The sequence below is a fragment of the Orycteropus afer genome, unplaced genomic scaffold (genome assembly GCF_000298275.1).
Source record: "Orycteropus afer afer isolate SDZICR_OR568_19922 unplaced genomic scaffold, OryAfe1.0 scaffold00057, whole genome shotgun sequence".
Classification (NCBI taxonomy): Eukaryota; Metazoa; Chordata; class Mammalia; order Tubulidentata; family Orycteropodidae; genus Orycteropus; species Orycteropus afer.
The window spans coordinates 12,316,912-12,335,541 of record NW_006921644.1 but is presented as its reverse complement, the minus strand read 5'-3'; the positions used below and the strand labels follow the sequence as shown (position 1 = coordinate 12,335,541).

Below are 18,630 nucleotides of genomic sequence, written 5' to 3'. Positions count from 1 at the left end.
CTGCCGGCCTTCGGCATCTAAAGCCAGCCAGGCCCTGTTGGGGGCAGAAAAGACAGTGACCAGGAGCAGTGTCTCCAACACACTGTCCCTGAAGGTTGAGTGTGGGGGGGGGGGTGTCTGCCTCAGCCGTAATTGCCAAAGAAATGCTGTAAAACTTGGGGGAATCCTGGAGAAGAATTTTAGAATAAAGTAGCCCAGAGCACGGAGCTCTGTGGGCTTGTCTTTCAAAAGTGAGGTGGTGTGTCCCCTGCTGTCCCGTGGGCCCGGAGTCATGGTAGGAAGGCGGATACCCCAGAAGAGCCTGGGGCTGGGACTCAGGCCCTGTGTGCCCTCTCCATGCTTCCCAGGACTCTCCCACCCTGAGGCTGAAGGGGCCGAGGTCACCCCCTCAAGGACCCAGGTGCCGTAAGGTGGGCCTTCCAGCAGGCCTGGCTACACACTCGACAGCCCAGATGGGGAGGTGGGCTCCCCTGGGACACCCCTGCCTTCCTCTCGTCTGTGTCCTGTCTGCTCAGACCTCCCTGATGGCTTCAGAACACACCAACGGTTCCCTTGGCCCACGGTTCCTTCTGTGGAGCACCCCCACCTCACCCACCTCCTGGAGGGTCACCCAATCAATACTAGACCGAATGGCCGGGCAGCAGACTCAGGCGGGAAGGCCAGACCCCCAGGGTCAGCCCAGTGGCCATCCCCACAAGAGCAGCTAGGGCCGCCAGCAGAAAGGCCCCAAGCAGCGAGGCCAGAGGGAGGGGGCGCCACCCGATCACCCAGGGACGCCGAACATTCCTGGGCACTTGGGGTCCCCCCGCCCCCGAGGGAATGCGTGGGCAGTGGACAGGACAGGCAGGATGCTGCTGCTGGCCCAAACCACCAAAAGCGAAAGCCCACCTCCCACGTCCAGACGGGCGGAGTTTCCTTTGTACCGAGATCTTATTTCACCGACCGCTCTCATGCGCAGGTCACTCTTGGACATCCCTGATGCCGCGCTGGACGGCAGGTTCCCACCTCTTCCCAGTAGTACACCAATGGTGCGTCCGTCCACTAATGGTGCGTCTTAAAATCGATGGTACCTTACACTCGATGAAATACGGTCAGTGCTGAAGGAGGCCTGGGTCCCCTGGCGCACTTGCCCTGCCCCTCGCGCCCCGCCCCCTCGGGCTTCGCCCCGCCTCCTGGAGCTCCACCCCGAGGCTTGCCACGCCCGCCTCGCCCCGCCCCGCCCCGCCCCGCCCCGCGCAGGCGTCACGCTCATCACGTCCAGCCCCGCGCTTGCGCGGAGCCACGGGACCCGGCCCACTTCCTTCCCACGCTGGCTGGGACTCACCCCGGCAATGGCGGACTCGGAGCTGCAGCTGGTGGCGCGGCGGATCCGCAGCTTCCCGGACTTCCCCATGCCGGGCGTGCTGTTCAGGTGAGGGCGCGGTCCGAGAGGCCTGGGCCACGTGGGGCGGCGCGGACAGCCCGACTGACAGAGCCTGGCTCGGGCTCCTGCGGCGGCCCGGGGTCTGCGCCCCCGGGGCCGTGCACTGGCGCCTCCCTTCGGTCTCTAGCACAGCCGCTGGCGGAGCGCGCGCGCGGCTGGCCCTTCCCGAGTGCAAGACCCCAGAGGTCGTGCGGGCCTGTGTGGCCTTGGGGGAGACACCTCAGCCCCGTATGCCTCGTTTTCCCGTTCGGTGGATGGGCGCGGGCCCGGGAGCCCGCACCCCGTGCCCCTCGACCGCGGACCTGCTGATCGCCTGATCCCGTGTTCGCAGGGACATCTCGCCCGTCCTGAAGGACCCCGACTCCTTCCGCGCGTCCATCAGCCTTCTGGCCGGTCACTTGAAGAAGACCCACGGCGGCAAGATCGACTACATCGCAGGCAAACTGGGGGCGGTCCGGAGCCCGTCTGGGCCCCAAGCATCCCTGGCCTCTTAGTGCCCGAGGGCAGCTGTGGCTGGCTCGGCTTCTTTCCGGGGCTTTCTCCTGCTGGGGTTGATCTGCCTTCGGATGTCTAGCCTAGAAGGGGCTCCTGGGCTCCCCAGAGAGGGGCGTGTGGGGGGCGTCAGTGTGGGCACATTTCCTGCCCTTCACCTGTTAGCCCAGGGCTGGAGGCCTTCAGGGCAACTGGCCAGAATGGGCTCTGTGCTTGGTGGTGACTCGGTCAGTGTGGTAAGATGGGTCTCCCCTGTCACTGCTCGGAGAGGCACCCACCGAGGCCAAGGAGCCAGCCCTCTCCCAAGTTCCTGCTCAGGCCCAGAGAGTGCCTGGCATTGCTGAACGGGTTGGCAGTCTGTCCCTGGGAAGCGTGACCCAGATCCTCTGGGCCAGGCTCATTTTCTCTGTTCCCACTGTGCAAGCAGGCGTTGTACTTGTGCTGTGTACCAAGGCCTGTGCCAGAGGCTAGGGCTGCAGTAGAGGGAAGGCAGAGGTCCCCGGAAGAGCCCAGGGAGGAGGCGAGGTGGGAAGAGGGCCAAGGGTCCCTGTTGGCTCTCTCTGTGAGAGGCAGGATTCCTCCTCTAGCACCGCTGCTCCCCTGGGTGGGTGCAGCTGGGCATTCGGGCCGTCACCCCTGCTGCAGACCTTTTGGTGGCCCTGCTATAGGGGGAGCCCCAACTCTTGCTCGGGGACATCGCCTCACTTGGCCATTGCCTACCTTCTGCAGCAAGCCATCCCTGACCACACCCCTAGGTTGGGTAGAGTCTCCCTTAGGTACGAGTACCCTGAGCTTCCTATCACTGCGTGTCCATCTTGCCTGGCACCTGGGCGTGTTGGCTGCATCCGCTTGATGAGAGCCCCTGGCAGAGGCTCCTTCTGATGGACAAGGAGCTGACCTTGTGTATGCCCCATGCGGGCCCTTTGCTGAGTCCCCTGTCACAGTGAGCCCAGTCATGAGGTGGGGTGGGGACCCCCTGAGGTTTGCAGGGAGGCCAAGTGATTGTCCAGTGCCACACAGCAAACAGGCAACCATGTGCAGCTGACCCTGGCCATAGCTGCCCTGTGGGTCCCAGCAGCCCATTCCCATGCAGACGTGGGCTGTATGGACAAGTAGCTCTCAGCTGTCCATGGTTGGAACCCCAAGGCCAGGGACTCCTTGGAACAGGTGGTTCCCTTCCAGCACTTGTCCTGGGGGCCCCCCACGGAGCCGTACTGCATGGCTGCTGCCTAATACCCTAACTGTTCCCTTGGCAGGTGTAGACTCCCGTGGCTTCCTGTTTGGACCCTGTCTGGCCCAGGAGCTCGGTCTGGGATGCGTGCTCATTCGGAAAAGTGGAAAGCTGCCAGGCCCCACAGTATCTGCCTCTTTCATGCTGGAGTATGGGAAGGTGAGAGTGGGAGGAGCCCGAGCTGCACCCCATGTCCATTGGGGCCGTGGAGGTTGGAGCAGCAGACACAGGGATATACAAGGTCGGGATGCTCAGCTGGCCAGGGACTCCAGGTGGGCCTGGGCCAGGTGAAGACCCCCACGCCACCTCTCCTTCAGGCTGAGCTGGAGATCCAGAGGGATGCCTTGGAGCCAGGCCACAGGGTGGTCGTGGTGGACGACCTGCTGGCCACCGGAGGTGAGGGGCCTGGCACCGTAGTGCTAGTGAGGGTGGGGGCATGTTGAATGCTGATGGGGGCCCAGGAGCTGGGGCGTCCCTCACCTCCCTCTACTCCACAGGAACCATGCGAGCAGCCTGTGAGCTGCTGGGCCAGCTGCGTGCCGAGGTGCTGGAGTGCGTGAGTCTGGTGGAGCTGACCTCCCTAAAGGGGCGGGAGAGGCTGGGCACCATCCCCTTCTTCTCCCTCCTGCAGTACGAGTGACAGTCGTGATCTGGGTGATGGCGACTAGTGATTGCAGATCTGGCCGGGAGGCCCAGCACCCGCATTTCCCAGCCTGGAACAGGGAGTGGACTAGGCAGCTGTCATGACCTCTCCTGGCCACCAGAGATGTTTTATCTTTTTATCATTTCACTGGTTCAGCTAGTCTCCCAGTTGGCCTGGGCCCTTCTGTTAGGGCCTGGTAGTGTTAAGGCCTGGGGGCAGAGCCAGCCCAGGCTGCTGCCAGGTCATTTATTCATGTAGCAAAATGCAAATAAATGAATTTGCTACAATTGCTGGCCACTGTTGTTGATGGCATCTCTACCTGGAGACACCCCTCAGGCTGGAATCCAAGGCCACTACTGACCCAGATCCTGCTATCCCCCACTTCTCTCCTGTGAATCAGACTTTGAAGGGCGGTGACTCTGGCCTTGTCTCAACACAAAGAGCTCCACAGGGAAGCTGTGGAAGTCATTTTATAGGGGCTACAATTGAGGCCCAGAGGGTAACAGGAACTGAGGAAGTCAGTTGGGGCTGGGGGTGGATGGAACATGAGTCCCATCCTTATTAACCACCACAGACGGGTTAAAACAACACAAATTTATTCTCTTCAGTTCTGGAGGTCAAAGTCCGAACATCAGGGCATGGCAGACTCCCAGAGGCTACAGGGGAGAACCCATTGCCTTCCCTCTCTCACCTAAAGGCACCTGTGTTCCTTGGCTGTGGCCCCTTCTTCCCCTTCAAAGCCATCAGTATGGCATCTTCAAATACCTCTCCCTTGTCCAAGGCCCCCAGTGATTGCACTGGGCCCACCTAGATGGCCCAGGGTACCTCCCGTCTCAGATTCTATAACTTCCTTTTGTCTGCAGAAGACCCTTTGCGATGTCAGGGCACGTTCCCAGATCCCTAGATGAGGACAGGACTGTCTGGGATTCTGTGCATCATGCTGTCCTGGTCCCAGCCCACTGTCCTTGACAAGCCCCAAGGATGCTGGGACCCTGCCCCTACGGCAGCCAAGACAGCCACCAGCTTAACATCAATACACTGTGCACTGGCCCTGAGACGGCCCCACTGCTGAGCAGGTGGGGCACGCAGCCCCGAATGCCCACCTCATCTCACCCCAGCTGTGCCAGGTGGCGGGGTGTGGCCACTGCAGCTCACAGCCCCTCCTCGGCACGGGCCAGGCGGGTCAGCCGTACAGTGAGGCCCGCAAGGTCGGCGGCCTTGTCTAGCTTGAGGTAGGTGTCGGCGCGGACCCGGTGCAGGCTGAGCCAGTCCGGGAGCAGCTCGGCGAGCAGCTGAAGGTGCTGCTCCATGTCCCCTGCAGAGAGGCAGAGAGAGCACACGTGAGGGGCTGGGGCCGCGGGGATGCACCCGGCAGGCCCACCTAAGCCACAGTGCAGCTGCCCTCTCACCAACCCCCGGCCACAGAGCAGTGGCACGTACCAGGGCTCATGGGGGTGCGGACAGTGCAGCTGCCCTCTCACCCCTCCCCCAGCCACAGAGCAGTGGCAACATACCAGGGCTCATGGGGGTGCGGTAGCTGCCCACCATTCTGGCACAGGCTGTCTCCATGGTGAGTGCCGGCTTCCGCTCAGACACGAAGACGCTGCGCAGCACGCGGGCCAGCTCGGGCAGCCGCTCAAGCCGCTGCAGCCGCAGCTCCTGTTCTGGGCGCCGCGTCATCAGTGCCAGCTGCTTCTGCGCCTCCTTGGCCCGGACCTAGGTGGGCACGGGCAGGTCAGCAGGCAGCCCCCACCCCCACCCCCACCCCCAGGATCACCATGACTCACCCGTTCCAGCAGGGCCTGTGACACCCCCTTAAGGGCACTGGGGGTGGTGGGTGGTGTGACCAGTGGGGCAGGGCTGGGGGATCCAGGGGTGCTGGGCTCGGCTGTGCGCGAGGCCAGGTTGTTCAAGGCCTTTTCCATCTGAGGGAGCGTAGGAGAGATCACAAGGAGCCTGCACCCCAGCCCCCCACCCAGGAGCCCGGCATGATTTCCAGGCCCCCCCGTCTGCCCCCAGCACGTCGGCCGCCTGTCCTTGTCTACCAAGGGCTGAGAGTGACCAGGATCTGATGGGCAATGGCAGCCTGGCCAGAGGCCAGCGGTCAGCTGGTGACTGGACATGCCCTGAGCCCTGTGGATGGATTCAGAACCACCCACCCTGTGGTGGCAGAGTGGCCTCCCTGGGACACCAGCCAGGGTGCCCCCACCCAAGCCCAGCAAATGCCCCCAGGCCCCCAGCCTCACCCTGGGCGACATTAGGCTTCGAGCTTGGGCCAGCACCTCCTGGGCAGTGGCCAGCTTCTCCGTGGGTGGTGGCTGGGGCATCTCAGCTGGCTCGATGTCAGGCACCTCGTCCACATTGAAGCGTGGGTGCCAGCGGGTTAGCTGGTCCTCGGGCACCTCCACTGGGGGGTCCAGGGCCGCCAGGAAGGCCTGTAGGGGTGGGGATGGAGGCCCAGCTGAGTGATCCCTTGGGCCTGGCGCTGACAATAGGGCAGAGCCAGCCGGCCAAGACCCACTCACCACATGATGCTCCTTGACCCGTGCTACCAGGTTACGGCTGAAGACCTGCCTCCGCTGCAGGAGCCATGATGCTGTGAGCTGGGGAGCCACCCCACCGGCCTCTGCGGGAGAGTCCAGGACTGAGTCACAACGGCTACCCAGCTCTGACCAGGGCCCCCATCTGGCACCGTGGCAGAAATCCAGGCTCCAGGGTCGCTCTCCCTGACCCTGGTGGGCCCGGCACTCACCCGGGTCCAGTAGCGGCTCGATGGTGAGCTGGTAGTCCGACCGCTTGATGCCGTCCTTGAAGGTGGGGACGTTGCGCTCCTGGCGGAAGCGGTAGGAAGCAGGATACACCGTTTTGATCTGGCCCACGTTACGCTCCTCAAAGCGCCTTTAAGGTGAGGGTGGGGAAGTCAGAGCCAGGCAGGGCACCCATCAGACCCCGGGGCTGGGCGAGGCCCCGCAGGCCGCTCACCTACGCATCATGTCCTGCACGCCCTGCTGGACCTTGGCGAAAGTCACAGTCTCGGCACGGTTGTGCAGCATGCTCACTATGGTGTCCATGCTTCGGAACATCTCGGCCAGCACCTGGAACTTGTAGGGTAGGACCAGACCGGGGGTGCCAGGCTGGGCCAGGGCATGGAAGCGCTGGTAGGCGGGTGCCTTCTCCCTGCTGCAAGGGATGGGCCTGGTCAGAGGCAGCACCCCCCAACCCCCAGTGCCCAGCAGCAGGGCAACTGCTAGGAGCTAAGGCTGGAAAACCCACCCGCAGGGATGCACTGCACTCTACAGTTTGCAAAGCCCTCGCACTCTCACAGGACCAAGTCTGCTGCCCCGTGACTCCCAGGGGCTCCTGACCCTCTCCCCCGCCTGTTTCCTCCTGTGTAAAAACAAAGCAAGGGTGACAGGCCCTGGGGGGACAGAGACAAACACTCCCTGACAGCTCAGTGAGGCAGGAGTCATGGTACCACTTTACAGGTGGCAGGACTTGGGGGGGGGGGCGGGGTGGAAGCAGCATCTGGCCCCAGACTCCCCATTGACTGTCCCTGCCCTGGTGGGAGGACTGGCCCCATAGCCCCTATGAGCCCACCCTGTCTTGGAGTACTTGGCCATCCTCTCGGCCCCGCCAGGCTCACCATGGTTCCGCTGGGCGCCCCTCGGACTTTGGCGTGCTGCTCTCGCTGGCATCTTCCAACCGGGCTCTCAGTGCCTGGACTCGTGCGCCCAGCTCCTGCGCCCGCTGCAGGCATGCCTGGAGCTCAGACACGGTGTCCTTCCTGGGGACCTGGGACAGGAGGCGTGTCAGTGGCCACCCCAACCCCACCTCCCCCAAGCTGCGCCCTCACCACCCCTCCTTACCTTGTCCCCCTGGGTCGCCAGGCGGGGATGCTGGCCTGCTGGGAGAGTGACCTTTTTTATCTTCTTGCGAGGAGCTGGGGCTGCGGAGCCAGGGGCCACCGGGGAGCTGGGGCTGAGGGCCTGGGTGGGGGAGGACCCCAGGCATACTGGCTCTTCCAGAGGGTGACCCCCACGGAGCCTCAGGTCATCAGGGTCCTGTGAATGGAGACCGCGGCCCTGAAGACAACTGCCCTCCGCTGCAGCCAATCAGGAGGGGCCTTCGGATCTGCTCCCCGGCCCCTAGCCCTGTCCTGCAGTGCGAAGGCATGCTCCGGTCCGGCCCTGCCTGCTCTAACCCCTGACCCCGGCTCTGCCCGCCCCCTGCAGTCACCGCAAACCTGCTGACCCTCTCCCCAGCCTCCAGTGTCCCGTTCCCGCCCAGCCTCGCTCTTCCACCTCCCCTCCTCGTCTACGCGGGCCTCTGGGCCGCCCCCCGTCGGACCCCTCCCACCAGGCCTCAGTTTCCCCTCCCTGCCCCCGGCTGTCCCCCTCTCGGCCGGCCTGTTCGCCCCGCCCCCTCACCGCATCGGCTGGCTCCGGGGAGGGTGGCGGTGGCAGCTGCAGCCTCCTGCGCGCGGGCGGCGAGGGCTCATCGTGCACAAGGGCTGCGGCGCAGCGGGCGCGCTTGCGGCTGCCGCTGAGCGGGCCACTAGGGGTAAGGGCTGTGGCGCGGGGCGCCGACTTCGCGGGGCTGGGAGTGCGCAGGGCCTGCTTGGCCCGCGGCAGGACGGCCGGAGGGCCGCTGCGGCGGCGAGAGTAAAAGTCGGTGAGGCGGCGCTGCGCCATAGCGGGCCGGACCGGGATCCCGGAGGAAGTGGCTTTTCGCGCCCTGTACGCGCGCTTTTCCCGCCGGCGCCAGGCCCCGCCCAAGCCCCGCCCCAGGCCGAACCATGAGGGCCTGAGGCAGGGAGATGGGCCAACTCGAAAGCGCTCGGGCGCATGCGCGCCGCCCGCCACAGCGGAGGTGACCCCAGGTGGCAGTGATGCGTAATCGCAGCAGGGTCCATGCGCCGTGTGTAGGTCTTAATGAGACCCCCACATTCCAGTTGAGTGCAGTCTTCCAAGCCCGCTGTATGTTCCACACTCCGCAGCACTCCTGCATTGGGCGCTGGTTTCTCAGAGTGAAACCCAGAACTAGTTAAACACGGAAGCGTGCGGAGCAGGGAGTGTCTGCGCCGTGGCACGAAGCGCATTCCCCGGGCGCGCAGCTCCAGACGCGGCGGCAGGACCGGCAGCGTGCAGGAACCCTGGGGAGGGTGCTGGGAGGGTGCAAGGCGCGGGAGGACAGCCCCTCACGCATCCTTAATAACTTACAACGACGGGGGCGGCTGCAGTGTGGAGGTAAACCGAGGCACAGGGCTGGAGTAACTTCAAGGTCACCTGCTGGGGAGTGGGGAGCCGGGGTCTGCAGGCGGGCAGGAAACGGCACCTCACCAAGGGCTGCCTGTGGATCATGGAGTGTCTGGAAGTAGACAGTGGTGACCCGCCACAACTCTTGAGTACTAAAACCACTGAGCCCACGGTGAGAGGGTGACGCCATGATGTGTGAATTAAAGCTCCGCCGAGCTGTACTTAAAAAAAGAAAACGGGAGGGCTGCCTTCAAAGTGACTGGGATGAGAAAAAGCATTCGGTTTTAGGGCGTAAAGCTTTCATTTTCTTGAGTGGGCATCCAACTTAGATTCCTTGGCAAGTTTGAGGACCTGGCGCGGAATCCTACATTCCAGACGGTGCAAGATAAACAAGCCGTCGCCACCACGGAAAAATGCCGCCAGGCCGGTGCTGGGTCCTCAGAGTGTGTCTCTGGGAAGGAAGACAATGCGTGTTGTCTTTGGGAGGGGGAGGGGCTCGGTTAGTCCTTCGAGGCCGAGTTCTCTACAGAGCGTGAATGTGCCTATTTTAAACATTAAATAAGGGAGGCATCAGTTGGCTGGGGCAGTTGGTACTTGTCCAGTAAGCTCCAGACTGAGAGTTGGGGGAGATGCACTGGGAGGGGGGAGCTTTGACCCCTTTCCAGTCTCAAGAAGGCGCCTGACTAGACCCGTGTTTTGCAAACAGCCAGTTGCAAGTTATTAAAGAATCAAAATAAAAAAAAAAAAGTGAAGAGGGTTAAGACTGGCTTTCTTAAGGCAACATTTTATTAGCGTTTTGTGTTGGTGTGTGTGCTGTGGGTGTGAAACGGTTTGCCTTTGGGGCCTGCGGGCGGGAATTGCCTGTGGTAGAGCGTGAGGGGACTTTCTGAGTGGTGGCACTGGTCTCCACTTGGCAGGGTTTGGACACTCAGATGTGCATGTTGGTAGAAACTTACAGGGCAATGTGTTTAAGATGTGTGCATTTTACTATGTAAACTTACGTAAAACTGTAAGATTGAACTCCAGCCAATGGCGTGCATACCCATGTGGTAAGGGGTGAAAAGTGCTCACCCCCAGCACTTTGAGATGCATCAAAGGAATCAGACAGACACAGGGATGGACATACAGATAGACAGGTGATAAAGCCAGAGTAGTAAAACGTTAAGCATAGAGTCTGGGGGGTACGTCTGTGAGTGTTCGTTGTAAAATTCTTTCTACCTCACTATGTGTTTGAAGGGAGCTCTGGTAGCAGAGTGGCTAAGGCACTTGACTGCTAACCAGAAGGCTGGCGGTTCAAACCCACCAGCCACTCCTCGGAAGGAAGGTTGGGCAATCCTACTTCTGTAGTGATACTGCCTCGGAAACCCAAGGAGGGGTCGCTATGAGTCGGGGCCGACTCGACGGCACATAACAACAACAACAACAATGTGTTTGAAAGTTTTCAAAATAAATTATTAGGGAAGTATATTTCTCACTGTGGATTGTGGATAAGGAAGCTTGAAAGCTGACAGCCCAGAACACATCTCTGAAAATCAGAAAAACACCACAGGCCAGGTCGGTGTATATGGTCCATGTCTCTGGCAGTAGCTCAGATGAATTTTAGCTTGCTGGTCCCCTCTGTCTCTAGCCAGGCGTCCTTGTGCAGGCTTACCTTGTCCGACTCTTAAGTGACAACTCTAGGGTCTCTTCGAGCTGTATTATTCTGTCCCATTCTAATTAAGATGGGAAACCTGGCTTTTCTCCAAGGGAACAGAAGGTGATCTGGGGGTCAGAGTGGCACACACTCCAAATTTGAGCCTGCTGTGCATATTAAAGAGGAAAAGCCCCATGTGGGATCCTAGAAATGTGGTGTTGTTGTTCGGCACTGTCGAGTCAGCTCTGACTCATAGTGACCCTCTAAACAGCAGAACAAAACACTGCCTGGTCCTGTGCCAGCCTCACAATCCTTGCTATACCTGAGCCCATCTCATTGAGGGCCTTCCCCTCTTTCATTGGCCCTCCACTTTACCAAGCATGACATCCTTCTCCAGGGAATGGTCCCTTCTGACCACATGACCAAAGCAGGCGAAGTCTGGCCATTCTCGCTTCCAAGGAACATTCCAGCTGCACTTCTTCCAGGACAGATTCTTTTAGCAGTCCATGGTACTTTCAGCTTTCTTCACCAACACCACTACTCAAAAGCAGCAACTCTTCTTCAGTCTTCCTTATTCGTTGTCCAGCTCTCACATCCGTATGAGGCAATTGAAAATACCATGGCTTGGGTTAGGCACACCTTAGTCTTCAAAGAGACGTCTTTGCTCTTCAGCACTTTGAAGAGGTCTTGGCAGCAGCTTTGCCCGGTGCAGTATGTCGTCTGATGTCATGACTGCTGCTTCCGTGGGTGTTGATTGTGGACCCAAGTAATAGGAAATCTTTGCCAACTTCAGTCGTTTCTACATTTATCGTGATGCTCCCTGTTGGTCCGGTTGTGGGGATTTTTGTTTTCTTTATGTTCAGGTGTAATCCATACTTCAGACTGTAGTCTGTAATCTTCTTCAGAAAGTGCTTCAAGTCATCCTCACTGTCAGCAAGCAAAGTTGTGTCATGTTGTTGTTGTTGTTATACGCCGTCGAGTCAACCCAGACTCATAGCGACTCCTCCTTGGGTTTCCAAGGCAGTATCACTACGGAAGTAGATGACCCAACCTTCCTTCCGAGGAGTGGCTGGTGGGTTTGAACTGCCAGCCTTCTGGTTAGCAGTCGAGTGCCTTAGGCACTATGCTACCGGAGTGTCATAGTGGAGCCTAATCACAGGCACAGCCTCTTCATAAGACCAACTACACCAAATTGTTTGGCTCAAGGTCCTGCATCAGGAGGGAGGGAGCCATCCCTTCTCCCAGCTACACAGTGACTTCCCCCTTTCTGTTTCATATTCAGAAAATAAAGAAGCACCTGGTCTCGGAGAGGAAGAGGCCGCTGCAGCTAACCACAAGCGACTGCTCACTATCTGGCTCCCGGCACAGCAGCCCAGCCGTTTGGCCAAGTCCCCGCTCTCCACAGATAAGCTCATGTGTGGGTACGACCAGAGCCTCGCCAGCGCCTCCAAGCCTGCACAGGCTCTTCCAGAATTTCATTTCTCTTACCACCTGCCTGCCCCCCAGCCTGGAACTGCAGTCTCCCAGAGCTGTGTGAGAAAGCGGGAACTAAGTCCCAGGGGCCATCAGAAATCAGGGAGGCCGTGCTGGATGTGGATGCCTTCCCACGTGGCCGCCACCCGCTGTGTAACTTAGTTCCCTCCAGGGTCCGTGCTACAGAAGCAGACCCTGAGATAAGGGTTTGGGAACAAATCATTCAACTGGGAGATTGTCCCAGGAATAGGGGTGGGGAGGTGACACACAGAAAAGGAGCCAGTAAATGGCAGGTTTATGAGTAGATAACCACAGTGGGCAATGTGGGTTCAGTTCCTTCAGAGACCTCTGAGAGCCGTCATAGAGCACCCTCTGAGATGGCCACTCAGAGGCCAAGGAGCTTGGGTGTTTTTACCCCAACTCCATCCCTCATGGTTGAGGGTACCCCAGAGGCAGTAAAGCCCCACCCCACATGCGGGCTGCTACTCTGTTAGGCGAGAAGACCCAGGAAGCCATCAGTGTGGATGGAGCCCCGTGGATTAGAGCTGGGGCCTGGGTTCATGACCTCCAACTTGTAATGAGGATGAGGAGTGTGGTTAAGCCAGGACCTGGGGTCAGACAGCCAGGCTGGAATTACAAGACGAGACTGCACAAGTAGCTGTACCTCTTTGAGCACCAGTGTCCTCATCCATAGAAGGAGTGACGGTGATAACACATGGCTCACAGGGAGCTTGTAAGGGGCTGTGGGTAAAGTGATTATGGCAGTAGCAGGCCCTCAGCTAAGGAGGGTAGCTGGAGCAAGCTGTCATCACCATCATCATCACCGTCATCACCTCACCACCATCATCATCACCACCACCATCATCATTGTCACCATCATCATCACCACCATCATCATCGTCACCATCATCGTCATCGCCTCACCACCATCATCACCGCCACCATCACTGTCACCACCACCACCATCATCATCCCCATCATCGTCACCACCATATTACCATCACTACTATTATTGTAATTGCCACCATTGTCATCCATATTATCACCACCTACTGTGTCATCAGTGGTAGCAGACATTAATCTACAGGTAAATAGGTGGTTAGACAGGCTGAATGATCAGGTGAGTCTATGCAAAAGGGAATATATCCACGAATATATGTAAGATTGGCAGATGATATTTCTACACACGTATTTGTGTGTGCTATAAGAATGTCCATAAATATAATAGCGCTAACAAGAGGCAAAGTTACAATAACTTCTTAGCCACAGCCAACAACTCAGGGAGTGAGTACTTGGACCTGTGGTCTGGGACCATGGTCGCAGGGGACTTCAAGCTCAGTTGGCATAACATACTACACAAAAACATTGTTCTACACCCTACTTTTTTGAGCAGTGACTGGGGTCTTAAAAGCTTGCAAGTGGTCATTTAGATGCAACAATGGGTCTCTCCTGGTCCAGAGCAAAGAATAATGAAGAAAACCAAACATACACGAAAACTATTAGTCTGAGGGACTAGTGAACCATGCAAACCTCAGCCTATATGACCACGAGACCAGAACTAGATGGTTCCTGGCTACCACTGTCAACCACTCAGAAAGGAATCAGTGCAGGAGATCCTGGATAGAGTGGGAGAACAATGTCGAACAAAGCTCAAATTCATTTAAAAAATGACCAGGTTTGCTGGGCTGATAGAGCCTGGTGAGACCACTGAGACTATGATCCCTAGTTACCTTCAGGTCTGGAACTGAACTCACTCTTGCGGCTTCCAGCCAAACAGCAGACAGGTATATGGGGTGAACATTTACATCACGTAGATATATTCATTGGAACGATCAGTCATAGGAGAACAGGAGGGCAGTATTTGCACAGGGAGACAGCTCAGAGGGCAGGAATGCACAGGAAAGAAGGACACAGGGAAGAGGTAACTACAGGGAGGAAGTGGCAAGAGAGCTGTACATTGTGGGGAATTGTTGTCAATGTCATGAGACAAAATGTATATGAACTGCTTTATGGAGAATGAATTTGCTCTGTAAACTGCCACCCAAATCACAACAAAAACTTAAAAAAAAAAATCACCACCATCAACATTACCATCATCACCATCACTATTGTCACCTCACCATCATCGTCAGTATTATCACCACCATCAACATCACCATCACCATCACCACCATCATTAACATCACCACCATCACCATCACCACCGTCATCAATTAGCACATTAACCACCATTAAACCACAGGCAAAGGCATTATTACAGTTGCAGTGGGTTCTGATTTTAGACTGAAGCCACATCCTGCCCTTCCCTAACCTCCATCTGAACCACTTCCCAACCCCCCAGCCCTGCGCCTGGCCAGTCCAATAACTCAATCCATGTGCGGTGTCAAGCTGGCAACAGCTCTTCATTTGTTCTCTCCTGGTGCCCCTGTGCAGTATAGTAAATTACTTAGTGTGGCTTTTCTACCCATAAGTCTTTGTAAACTCCAAGGTGGGATTTTCTATGAGCAACTGAGGAGCTCCAGATTGCTGAAGCTATCCACCTGGGTTATTTCTGTTGGGCGTGGCACAATACAATGTTCTGGGAGGTTCCCACTCTCTCTCAGGTGCTTAGAGTTCTGATGCTGTGATTGGCTAGTTTGACCATCCTGCCGGGCTCAAAAGGAGGCCTCCTGGAGGCAGAACTCTGCCTGCTGGTTGAGGAAGATGTGCTGCCGAAAGAGACACGCACCCCTGAAAGAGCCACGTGCTGCTGGGAAAGAGACACAAGAGACACACAATGCTGAGTGAGACACAAAGGGACCATCACTGCTGGGAAAGAGACTGTGAGAGACTTTTGGCTGAGGGATGGTGGGCTGGGAGAGAGACTGAGTGTTCTTCCTGAACTTGAGTTGTAGCCTGGTGCTTCCCTAATAAACCCCGTAATCTGTGAGTTCGTGTGGCCACTGCAGTGAATTATCGAACCCAGGAGAGAGGTGGTGGGTGCTTTGGGAGGAACGGTTGGTGAAAGGGCTGGAGGGAGGCAGCATGTCTGGCCTTGCAGTAATAGGCCTTGGGTTACTGCTGGTAATCCTGTCTTCCTCTTGTGGGATTAGAGGAGGTCAGAACATGTAGCCTCCTTGCCGTTTTTGCACCCTGCCATCTGATAATAATATTAACAGCAAAAGCAACAGTAGCAGCAGCAAGCAGACGGGCAGCGCTTTGCAGTTCTCGCAGCAGTTCCACGAAGCAGTAGCGGGCCTCCGTTGAGGTGTCCTATGTGTGGTCCTGTCCCTGTGATTTGGTGCCTTGTCTGCCAGTCTCGAAGCGAGCCCCTGGGCAGACTTGTTTGTGGATGAAGACGCTGAGACTGGCAGGGCACAAAGCTGGAGCACCAGGAAGCCAGCTCTGTAGCCCCACCTCCGCCTCAGCCAGCCACTCCTTCCGCAAGGGTCTGACAAGAACCGGGGGCTGATGGTGGGTCTGCAGGTTGGGCCCCCCTGGGCCTGCAGAGCCTCACCTGTGGTCTCAGGGGAGCTGTCATGGCCTCAGCTAATACACAAGGTCCGTGACCAAGTCTGGGGAGCTTTCACCTTCAATGAACATAGAGTCTTAGCCAGGATCTATCTACACTTGCCTGCACTTCCACCAGGCAACTGTGAGATCCATTAGGGGACAGGAAGAGGGCGCAGGGTGGAGTGCTGCTCCACAGGCAAGTGGCCGGGCAGGTGTCCTCATCTCTGCAATGGAGCTTGGTGCACCAGCTGAGTGAGTGTGACACGTCCACGTGGTGCAGTGAGCACTTGGTTTCCGCTGGTTTCCGGGCAGAGAGGGTCATCTGCTCACCTTCAGAGCAGCCCTGATCCGTAGAGGATGTGCGGGCCACGTACACCATTTCACACGTCCCGGGTGCTGTCGTTTCTGGCCTTCAGGTTGGCTCTGACTCTTCATAACCTCAAGCTCAGCAGAGGAAAACGTTGCTGGTCCTGGGCCAGCCTCACCGTTGCTGGTCGGCTGGAGCCCTTTGTTGCAGCCACTGTGGGTTTTGGGTGCCTTCCAGCCTAGGGGCTCGTGCTCCAGTGCTGGGTCAACCGGTACCCTGTTGGGATCCCTGGAGTTCTCATTGCCTACGTTTGGGACGGAGATCACTAGGCCTTTCTTCCCAGTCTGTCTTAGTCTGCAGGCTCTGCTGAAACCTGTCTACCGTGGTGACCCTGCTGGGACCTGAAGTACGGGTGGCACAGTTTCCAGCATCACAACGACCCACAGGCCACCACAGAGCACAGGCTGACAGGGGTGGGGGAATATTCTGGCAGCTACATTAAACAGGCCTGCGGTACCCGGTATTCCAGGTGGTCTCCCCCTCAAGTGCTTACCAGGCCCTGCTTAGCTTCTGAGGTCGGGTGATTGGGGATGTTCAGAGTGGTGTGTGCGATTTAATCCCTGCCATGTCTGAGCCCATCAGTGAAGCAACTTTGTAAATCCCTCTTGTTGGGGTCTTCCCCCTTTTCACTCAGCATTTTATCCTTCTCCAGGGACTGGTCCCTTCTGACAACATGACCAAAGTGGGTGAGGTGAAGTCTGGCTCTTGCCTCTAGGAGCATTCCAGCTGTATTTCCTCCAAGACAGATCTGTCTGTTCTTCTAGCAGTCCACGGGACGTTCAATATTCTTCTCCAGCACCACGATTCAAGTCCATCAATTCTTTGATCTTCCTTATTCATTGTATAGCTCTCAAATGCATATGAGGCTACTGAAAATACCATGGCTTTGGTCAGGCACACCTTAATCTTCAAAGTGATACTTTTGTTCTTAAACACTTTAAGAGGTCTTTTGCAGCACATTCGCCCAATGCAGTATGTCATTTGATTTCCTGACTGCTGCTTCCATAGGTATTGATTGAGAATCCAAGTAAAATTAAATCCTTGACTTCAGTCTTTTCTCCATTTATCATGATGTTGCTTATTAGTCCAGTTGTGAAGTTTTTGTTTTCTTTATGTTGAGGTGAAGGAGCTCTGGTGGCGTAGTGTCTAAGGGATTTGACCGCTAACCAGAAGGTTGGTGGTTCAAACCCACCATGCACCCTGCAGAAGGAAGACTGAGCAATCTACTTCTATAAAGATTTACCACCTTGGAAACCCAAAGGGGGTCACTATGAGTTGGAATTGACTCAATGGCAGCGAGTTTGGTTTTTTTTTTTTTTTTTTTTTTTTTGGCATGTGAGGTTTAGCTGGCTGCTAAAACCCACCAGCCACTCCTCGGAAGGAAGGTTGGGCAATCCTACTTCCATAGTGATACTGCCTCGGAAACCCAAGGAGGGGTTGCTATGAGTCGGGTTTGCCTCGCACAACAACAACAACAACAACAACATCTCTACGGAAGTAGATTGCCCAATCTTCCTTCTGAGGAATGGCTGGTGGGTTTAAGCAGCCAGCCTTCTGGTTAGCAGTCAAATGCCTTAGGCCCTACACCACCAGAGCTCCCTACTGAATGCTGGAAGGGCCATATTATATAATTCACTGCACTGCACATACAAAGTTTTGAAATCCAATGTGTAACTTACACTCACAACACATCTCAATTCAGACTGGTACCACATTTTCACTGAATATTTGATGTGCATTTAGATTTCATAACATTTTTGGTTGAAAAAATGGTTCACATACACAAGGTATTCTAAACACATTTTGAAGTTTTCCAATGACTGAATTCTCAGTTTTAAAATCAAAATTAATTAAAAGTACATGAAACTAAAAATCCAGCTCCTAGCACACCTGCGATGTCCCAAGCACTGTGTGTGCAGGGTTCTGGCTATGCCCCTGGGTAGACTTCAGGGAACAAGGGCAATGGGTGAACTACAGGTGGAACAGATGTGGGTCCTGGACCACATGCAGGAGACATGGCTACACAGGGGGGCTATCCCTTCAGCCAGAGTCAGAGGTCTGACGACAAGGTGGGTGACAGATGGACAGAGCGGGTGTGAGGGCCCTGGAACCCAGGAAGATGCCCTTGGAAATAGGACAGAAATCTGCCGAGTCTCCCCCAGCCTCTTCCAGTCTGTCCCCCAGCCCTCAGTCCTCCACAGCACCCGGAGACCCCAGACCCCAGCCCTGTTCAACCTAGGCACCAACACCCCAGCAGCTGTCAATCACGGGCCTAGCTTAGCCCAGTCGGTGAGAGAAGGCACGTGGTGGGGTGGGGCTTAGCGTCCAGAAAAGGACGTGGGGCGTGGGGGCGTGGCGCAGCTAGCAGAGAGCCGGGGCAAGGCTGGCGGTGGGCGGAGCCTGACTCCGCCCTCCTCTGACAGGCGGTAATGGGCGAGGGAGGCGGGACGAGAGGCTGAGCAGAGAGACTGAGGGGCGGCGGCTGAGGCGGGTCAAGAAGCAGAGGGTGGACGAGGGGCTGAGGGGGACAAGGGGCTGAGGGAGGACGGCGGCTGAGGGGGTATGAAGGGGACGAGGGGCTGAGGAGGGACGGCGGCTGAGGAGAGACGGTGACCGAAGGG

The 18,630-nt window shown here is 57.2% G+C and overlaps 2 protein-coding genes across 2 annotated transcripts; one reads left to right on the top strand and one right to left on the bottom strand.

Annotated features, from left to right (window-relative positions):
- Positions 1 to 1,331: 1,331 nt before the first annotated feature.
- Positions 1,332 to 3,786, top strand: APRT (adenine phosphoribosyltransferase). The gene is made up of 5 exons (XM_007939165.1): positions 1,332 to 1,411; positions 1,755 to 1,861; positions 3,172 to 3,305; positions 3,464 to 3,542; positions 3,644 to 3,786. The coding sequence occupies exons 1-5, from the start codon at positions 1,332 to 1,334 to the stop codon at positions 3,784 to 3,786; spliced, it is 543 nt and encodes a 180-aa protein (XP_007937356.1).
- A 1,154-nt stretch (positions 3,787 to 4,940) lies between these two features.
- On the bottom strand, positions 4,941 to 8,480 carry CDT1 (chromatin licensing and DNA replication factor 1). Its single transcript, XM_042780737.1, has 10 exons — positions 8,217 to 8,480; positions 7,656 to 7,775; positions 7,433 to 7,581; positions 6,772 to 6,969; positions 6,542 to 6,687; positions 6,315 to 6,415; positions 6,036 to 6,224; positions 5,577 to 5,714; positions 5,304 to 5,505; positions 4,941 to 5,104 (listed from the first exon to the last, which is right to left on the bottom strand). Exons 1-10 carry the CDS (start codon positions 8,478 to 8,480, stop codon positions 4,941 to 4,943), a joined length of 1,671 nt encoding a protein of 556 aa, XP_042636671.1.
- Positions 8,481 to 18,630: the final 10,150 nt, after the last annotated feature.